Raw genomic sequence first — 8473 nt, forward strand, 5'->3', positions numbered from 1 at the left:
AGTTACCAATACAACACCTTCTGCACACTCCTCTTGTCTTCTGTGTTAATATCTGGCAAATATAATTCTAATCACCACCACCGAAATGCTCTCACACTAAGTGAGATGAAAAGTATTTATTAAATGATGATTTAAGACAGGAAAATAATCCAAAAATACCTGACCAAATATAAAAAAAGGAAATTGATCCCTAAACCTAATAACTGGTTGTGCCACCCTCGAGAGGAAGAACAGCAATCCACTGTATGTGATAACTGTCTTACACAATACTGTAGAGGAATCTTTGCCCACTCTTTCTTGCAGACTTATTTTAATTCAGCCACACTGTAAAGTTTTAAAGCATTAGCAATCTCCTTAGGGTTATATGAAAACATTTAAATCGGTCTGAACTTCAAAACCTTCATTTTCTCTCTTTTTTTAATGAGCCTTGCTGGTGTGTTTCAAACCATTGTCCTGGTGTATAACTGAGCTTGAATTTTAGGGTACAAATTGATGGATGGATATTTTCTTTCAGGATTTTCTGTTAGAGAACAGAATTCATGGTTCCATCAGTTACAGAGAGTTGGCCAGGTCATTGTGAATTATCATATTATAATCTTGGGCATCTTGTTCAACAAGTAGGTTTGTTTTGTTCTTTTTTTTTTAGACTGTTTTTGTACACCAGAAACCTTTTTTGTTCCTACATAGTTTTATGTTACACAATTGTTTGTTTTTTATTGTTATTTAAAGCAGTCGTTTCTAAGTCACAGTATATTGAAAGCTTGTAGTGTTCTAAAATGAACTCCAGAGAACCTGTCTGTACAGTAAGACTTAATCTTATGAGAACACGCCCGGGGTTGCCATCATTAATCCTGCTCAGCACTGCTCCTACATCGGTGGGGGAGAGAGTCAGTGGTTGGTGGTCCGGAGTCACCACCAACCACTGGTTAACAAGTTTAATTCATCCAGGATGCAGTCTTCAACATTGGCTGCAGACTCACCCACCCCCACTGCTGCTATTCCAGAGATCAAGTTTTGAAATGGATTTGTGGCGTTTAGCGTGGAGTGTATAGTTAGTGTGTTGTGTAGTCGTTGTTTTTTTGTGTGTGTCAGTGAGGGTACTAATGAATGTCACAAAGGCAGATTGCAATGTAAACACAGTCTCCAGGTGTGTTTACATTGGAGGAGTGATACACCTGTTGTCAGGCCTCCAGGGTTTACTCAGACGACTCCAACCTCCGCCTCCGCTTGCAGCCTTTTATTCAGTGTCAAACAGTTTCACAAACACCCATTGTAAAACCCCTGAGGTGTGTCATAAAACTAAGGCATTGTGTGTGTATGCATGTGCGAGCACATGTGTGTGTTTGTGACTTCCTGCTGATTACAAAATGGTCATCTCCCCTCACCCCTGTATATGGCTCAGCTCCTTTAACGGTGCTGAGCCATATACAGGGATGAGGGGAGATGTCAAACACAGGCAGTGTTGGGGAGTAACGGAATAAATGTACCGGCGTTATTTATTTAAAATATGAGTAACTGTATTTCCGTTACAGTTACCGTTTAAAAAGGTGGTATACATTTTGGGGCATGTATTCTGTAATCTGTAGTGGAATACATTTTAAAAGTAACCTTCCCAACACTGAACACACGTGAGCAGGAAGTAAACATTCCTTACCAAATAAGGAAACCCAGAATCTTACATAGAATGTGCCTGCAGTTAACACTATAGCCATTGCCTCCCTCGACCTCCAAAAGGCAGTTGAGGAGAATAGAAACAAAATAATGTCTTTGATCATGCAGTTTAAAACAAGGTTTACAATTTGAAGTACAAAAGTGACAACTTCTATCAAAATCACCCTTCAGGTTGCAGTAAAATAAACCATTAAACAAACCATCTTTCTTTTGTTGTGCGTTTGTTTTACTGTGTAAGAATATTCAACACTGCTATCAATACATTTTTTCAAAAAATGTTTCGCTGTGCAAAACGGGTTTAAAAACAAACAACTGTGGGATACTGTTTGTCCGTGATTTGAACCAGGGGAACAAATCGTGGCAGGATCAGCCTGATATTATTTGTATCCCACTATAACTAGTGCATAAAGAGCTAACATTGCCAAAATTCCATTGTAAGAAGTGTTTGTGGACTAAAAATCAAGAATGTGGAATACTGTTTGTCTGATTTGCTTCTTCATATTTTCTAGTCTTTGGCTTGGAAGGAAGTTGGTTTAGAACCATATCTGGTGATGCTTTAACTTCTGCTTTGCGTTTGTGTGGATGCCCTGTCAAAAACCTGTCAATTTTGCTGGCATTGTTTTTTTGTTTTTTAAATTCATACTGCCCCCCCCCCCTCCCCCCCAACACACACACACACACACACACACACACACACACACACTTTGGGATCCACTGGTTTATTGGAAGTAGTCTTAAAGTCATACACTGTGACATTGTGACAGTTTATATTTTATAAGTACAGAATACAAAGTATAATATATGTTTCTTTTTTTAAAAAACAAACAAAGGCTGGTTTAAAATAGAAGCTCTGAAATATGATTATTTTTCACCACTAAAAAGAGCATGACTAGTATGAAAATCAACAGTGAGATTAAAAGTTAAATCTGTCATATTAACATATATCTGTGTCTTGCTGAGCAAGCATTCAAGCTATGTTATTTTCTCAGGCCTCATCTTGCTTTATCTTACTCTCATTTGCCATGTATCTCCTCATAACCTCTACTTCTAAACCCAGACATCCTCCTCCTCCTCTTGAATAGGACCACTCCCACTATGGCCACCATCAGCATCACACCCATCACACCAAAAGCTACACCTGCCTTTTCTCCATTAGACATCTGACTGAGTTCAGGGTTAAGGCCTTGAACAATTTCCTGGATTTCTTCTGTTTTGGCAAGTTTCCACATTTTGGTCTGGCCCACTCTCACCCAGCTGTTTTCTCCTTCGGTCATCACCATTACTGTGTTGGTGGCTTGCATAGTGATAAGTGGAGGTTTTGTGTATGGAGGCAGATGAATTGGTTGGAGCTCTCCACCTGTGAACAGTCCAGACTGAACACAGTAGAGGATTTCACAGCCATCACTGATTGCAGCAAGGTGCTGACTGAACTTGGGAGGGCACCTGCGTTGATTCCTTGCCAGTGGGTTGGTTGACTGACAGCTGAAGAGACCTCCGAATGGTACTGAGAATCTGGTACCTGTCTCATAGTCATTACTCACACAGATCACCTCACCATCTGAGAGGAACTTTAGTGGAATGAAATTTGGGGGGCAGCTTTTGCTTTTTGTGAGGGGGTTCAGGAGCGAGGGGCTGTATATGCCTCCAAACAGATATCCTGAGTTTTCTGGAGCCTGTCCATTTACAGAGCACCAGTAGGTGTTGATGCGAGCAGAACGAACATAGTTTACATCCTGACACCGTTTGTTGTAACAAGTTGACAACCAAAATAAACCACAGGAATAACTTTCCTCGTAACATTCATACTTAGGGTAGCTTTGTTGTCTCACCTCTGATCTCAGTAAAGTTGGTGAGTAAGGTGGACGACAGGAGAAGTTACCTATATCTGGGTTTGTCTGGGCCAGGGCATCACAAAGTGGATCTGCATCTGAGCTGATTTTAACACACTCTTGGTAGACACCACCAAAACTGAGGTTTGTAGCTGGACCCTCACAGGAATTATCATCCACGTTAGCCTGGAAGTTGAAGTTCTTGGAATTGATGTCAACACACCCAGGGCGAGTACTAATATTGTAATAGCGCATTATGGCCTGACTGATTGTGAGAGCAACTTTTCTAATCGTAGGATGTGGCAGATCAGGGACAGTGTTGGTGTTTATAAAATAGTGCAGAGGAAATCCTGAACGATCGATGGCAACAAGGTTGTTTCTGGTACTTTCCTGCCACTTCTGCAAAGTGATGCCAGGATAAAAGGGTGCGCCTCCGTGGCTTTGAATGAGAGAGTATGTAATGTTGGACTGATATGTATGAAGTGATGAGCTCTTTTGGTCACTTTGACTGCTAATGTCAATCTTCAGTTTATCAAAGAAGTTTAATCCAGCCAGCTGTGCTTTGGCAGAGACACTTTGTGAGTCACTGTCCAATAAATATGAGGCATGGAGATAGTCCTCCTGCACCAAAGCGGCCCCAGCATCCACACTAGTGATGACATGAGTTCCATAGTCCAGCACCATCATCTCTGAGAGATAGTCCGCATTCTTAGTCTGGTTGTTCTCAATCGCATCAGCGATGTCTCTGACTTGCTGCGCAAATCGTGCGTCCAGAGTGAAGTCTGGATAAACCTTAACTGTGTAGATAAAGTTACGAACCTTTGAAAGAGAAGATAATATAATTAACTAAAGAACATAATTTATTTCTTTGTAACAGATATTTTTGTAGTTTAGTAAAAGAACTAAATCTAATTCCATTTATATATTACATTTTTACAACATATTTCAGAAACAAAATTTTAAGAAATTGTTGGCAGAGTATTAATTATACAAACTGAAAAAATAACTCTTTAAAAGTGCCTTAATCAACAAAACCCACAACTATGGCATTTTGTAGTGGGGCAACGGATCAAAAATCTCACAGTTCGGATCGCATCACAGTTTTAAAGTCACGGATTGGATCAATTTTCGGATCAGCAAAAATAGAAAAAAAAGACAAAAATTCTGCTCGCCGTTTAAGTATTTTTTGCCTATTAAAAAACATTCAACTGAAGACTCATTCCACGCACTTATATAAAAACAAATTAAGGTGCAATATGGACATTATGGACCATGCTGGGCAGCCTTTGCATCCTCTGCACACAGCCATAAACAACCAGAGGAGTCTGTTCAGTGACAGGTTGCTTCTCCCAAAGTCAAGGACCAGCAGACTTAAAAAGTCCTTTTTCCCACACGCCAACAAACTGTTTAACTCCTTGTTGGAGGGGAAACGGGGACAGGGGGGGGAACAAGTAGCTGTAGTGCCTTTTCACTGTGCAATAGTTTTTGTTAATATTCAACGGTGTAATAGACTCACAATACTTAAAATGTGCCGTTCCCTTGTATTCTTATTCCTATTTATTCTATTTATCCCTTTTGTATTCTCTGTATTTATAAATGTGTATATATGGTATATATATATCAAACCCATTGTTTTGCACAACAGACGACGGCCTCCCGTCTGCAGCTAAACGCGCCATTAGCTTTTGTAATAGCTTTAGCCCGGTCGGACTGGGCAGCAAAGGGCTGCTTAGACGCCGCAAACTCCTCTGCTCCGCTACTTGGACCGCTAGCGCTGGCCATAACTACCGCTTGACAGACTGACCACACGCACCATATGCATACTTTTTTTTTCTTTTTCGAATCTTCGGATCACGTGCGTACCGAACCGTGGAGTGGGATCGGTTCGGATTTCGGATCAACCGTGATCCGTTGCACCACTAGCATTTTGCCTTCATTTTCATCACCTAAAACATTATCAAAAACATAAATAACAAAATAAACACTTACCTGCACTCTGGCTGTGGCTGAAGAGTCTTTAATTTGGTGGGTTTTCATTCTCTTGTTCTCTCTAGAAAATTTACCATTTGTCGCTGGGAGGAAGGACATGTCTGCATTAATGCTTTCAGATGTTGAGCTTTTCTGTTCAAGCCAGGAACTGATAATCTCTGAGCTGGTCTCAACACCTGTCTCTTTGTGAGGGATGACAAACACTTCATCTGGAATTAGGTAGAGCCCGTCCTCAGTGGTCTGGCACTGGAAGTAGCTGAGGTTCATGACTCGACCCATGTCCATGTTTCGCAGATTGTCCCATCCTCCACCTGGCAGCACCTCCAGTGCTGTGATGGAGAGGTTGGTAGACTCACGGCATTGTCTGAGCCAGTTTGTTGGACGGCTCACAGGTACTGAAGAGCAAACATAAACAAAAAAAAAAATCAGGAGGGCCACTGCAGTTTCCATGATCACTGTTGAAGAGAGCAACAGCACACCTACATATATAGAGCTTTGACCAAGTCCCTCCTACTCTTTGTGTACGTGTTTCATATACCCCATTCCCATTCCTTCATAGTTCATGTTACATTTAAAGCAGTTGTTTTTCAGTCAATTGAAAATGGCTTGGCATGTTTCCCACTGGAAAGTCCCATGGAATCTTTGAGCCAAGGCCTTATATGGCAGATCTGACAGATCTGCTAGAGCTGGGCTGGGGTGGATGAGCGAAATGAGTCACTAAAAGAATGAAACACAATGGATGGATAAAAACAGAGGCAACAAGGCATGGTGTAAGAGGATGTTGACGGAAATAGCAGGAACCCATTATCCTAATTATGCCTGGGCTGAGCAGAGGTTAAATAAGGTTAAATAAAGAACAATTGCAAGCAACATATACTATAGTCATGTCTAGTCCATCTACAGTTCTACTTTTGAAAAATCTAGGAAAGACAACTGCAATAAACCAGAGCAGACCCGATGACATTTCTACACCTTTCAGCATCTTTACTCAACAATTTTCTCACAGTTGCTGTACACACACACAGTTGCCCCACCACAACAATTAGGTCTGTACTCCCCCCCCCCCCCCTCTTCTTTTGGCCTGTCTCGTTCGGTACTTTAGCGATCAGAATTATTGTCTGAAGGCCAAGAAAGATGGCCAAGGGATTTATTTTACCAAGTGGATCATTACAGCTGGTCCATTTGATTGACCTTTATTTTATTTTAAGTTATTTCAGACAGGACAGACATGACTGGGGGACAGTGAGAGAAGACATTTAAAAATCAACTGGACCACCTGTTGAAACAAACAAACAAAAAGCAAAAGAAAACAAGCAAAAGCGACACAGAGCAACAAAATATGGGGGCCACAGCAATAACCTAGATAACTGTAACAGTAAATACTAAATATTGAATGTTATTGTGCAGCACGCAACACTAACAGCGCGTAGGCCTGTACTTTTAGAATAAAGTGCTTTAATAGTTCACAATAGCACAGCTCTGGTAGCTTGAGTTCTCTGACTTCAGAGCATGTTGATCAGCTCCTTTTTCTGAGCAAGAATCCTGACATTCCTTCACTGTCCAAATGTGTTTAACTTTTTTTATGGCAGCAATAAACATGACAGTTTACTTATTTTCATTTAAGACATGTTTTATTTTAATTAAGTTTAAAACTTTTTTATTTAATGTAAAATTATATTTTGTTTTAATTTACTTTCAAATTCTTCAGTTGCTGAAGGGGCTGCATAGTTTTCACAAATTTCATAGTTCAGAATAGCTATAATTGTACCAGATGGTAAGTTGGACTAGACTGTAATACAAACCGTTCAGTTTGTCAACAATAAAACTGACTGAAATGAGAGAAAGACTGAGTGTGAGACTTTGTTATTAGATAAAATGAATATTGATAAAGTTTACCTTTATCTACAGAATCTGAATATCGCAAAATATTTTTAAAAATTGCAATAACATCGTATCATGCGTTAAGTATTGTGATAATATCGTATCGTGGGATGTATGGTTATTCCCACCTCTACAAAACAGTCTTGTTATTTTAGATTTTATGCATTACTGAGTGCTTTTGTCAAAACCGTTGAACAACTGAAAATAGACCCAGAGTAGCTGAGCAGCGGGAATTTATATCAAACATAAATTGGACAACATTCCTCTCCCAGAAGTCCAGCAGCTGGACCTCAGTTCCCAGACATTTATCGACTGTTAAAAGATACTACACAGTGGTAAATATGACCCTGTTCCAGGGTCCATTATTTCTGCCATCAGATTCAATTATATATTATTAAAGTGGCACATTTTCTCAGTTTGAAAACGTTTGATATTTTTTATGTTCTACTGTTAAGAAAACATGCATTTATGAGATTTGAAAATCATTGCATTCTGTTCTTATTTACATTTTACCCAGTGTCCCAATGTCTCCTGCTGAACCAACTCTGGATTCACCAGTGGCTCCAGTAGCCCACGATTTTTCTTTCATTTGGTCTCAATTTTTTCTTTTAATTATTTAATTCATATTTTTATCAGTTATTTACAAACAAATTAATTATGTCATTTTTTGTTTTGTTTTTCCTATTCCCTCTTCACTGCTGCAATACTGTCCACCAAACATGCTTAAAACACTTATTGCTTATATACTTTTTCATGCTGTCGTATTACTTTTATAGTTATTATTATGGTTGTGGTTGTTGTTGTAGTTACCAATACAACCCCTTCTGCACACTCCTCTTGTCTTCTGTGTTAATATCTAGCAAATATAATTCTAATCACCACCACCGAAATGCTCTCACACTAAGTGAGATGAAAAGTATTTATTAAATGATGATTTAAGACAGGAAAATAATCCAAAAATACCTGACCAAATATAAAAAAAGAAAGTTATCCCTAAACCTAATAACTGGTTGTGCCACCCTCGAGAGGAAGAACAGCAATGCACTGTATGTGATAACTGTCTTACACAATACTGTAGAGGAATCTTTGCCCACTCTTTCTTG

The 8473-nt window shown here is 39.5% G+C and overlaps 1 protein-coding gene across 1 annotated transcript; it reads right to left on the reverse strand.

The window, feature by feature from the left end:
- Positions 1-2684: 2684 nt before the first annotated feature.
- On the reverse strand, positions 2685-5939 carry LOC148100243 (macrophage-expressed gene 1 protein-like). The gene is made up of 2 exons (XM_087848830.1): positions 5490-5939; positions 2685-4319 (listed from the first exon to the last, which is right to left on the reverse strand). Exons 1-2 carry the CDS (start codon positions 5937-5939, stop codon positions 2685-2687), a joined length of 2085 nt encoding a protein of 694 aa, XP_087704956.1.
- Between the last annotated feature and the right edge of the window lie 2534 nt (positions 5940-8473).

The sequence above is a fragment of the Neolamprologus brichardi genome, chromosome 12 (genome assembly GCF_056152115.1).
Source record: "Neolamprologus brichardi isolate AB-2024 chromosome 12, ASM5615211v1, whole genome shotgun sequence".
In the NCBI taxonomy this organism is placed as follows: domain Eukaryota; kingdom Metazoa; phylum Chordata; class Actinopteri; order Cichliformes; family Cichlidae; genus Neolamprologus; species Neolamprologus brichardi.

Excerpts from the sequence above, each read along its gene's own strand:
- LOC148100243 (XM_087848830.1), bottom strand. The coding sequence starts at position 5,939 with ATGGAAACTGCAGTGGCCCTCCTGATTTTTTTTTTTGTTTATGTTTGC. Across the intron at positions 4,320-5,489 it reads CAGCCACAGCCAGAGTGCAG|GTTCGTAACTTTATCTACAC; the intron begins GTAAGTGTTTAT and ends TCTCTTTCAAAG.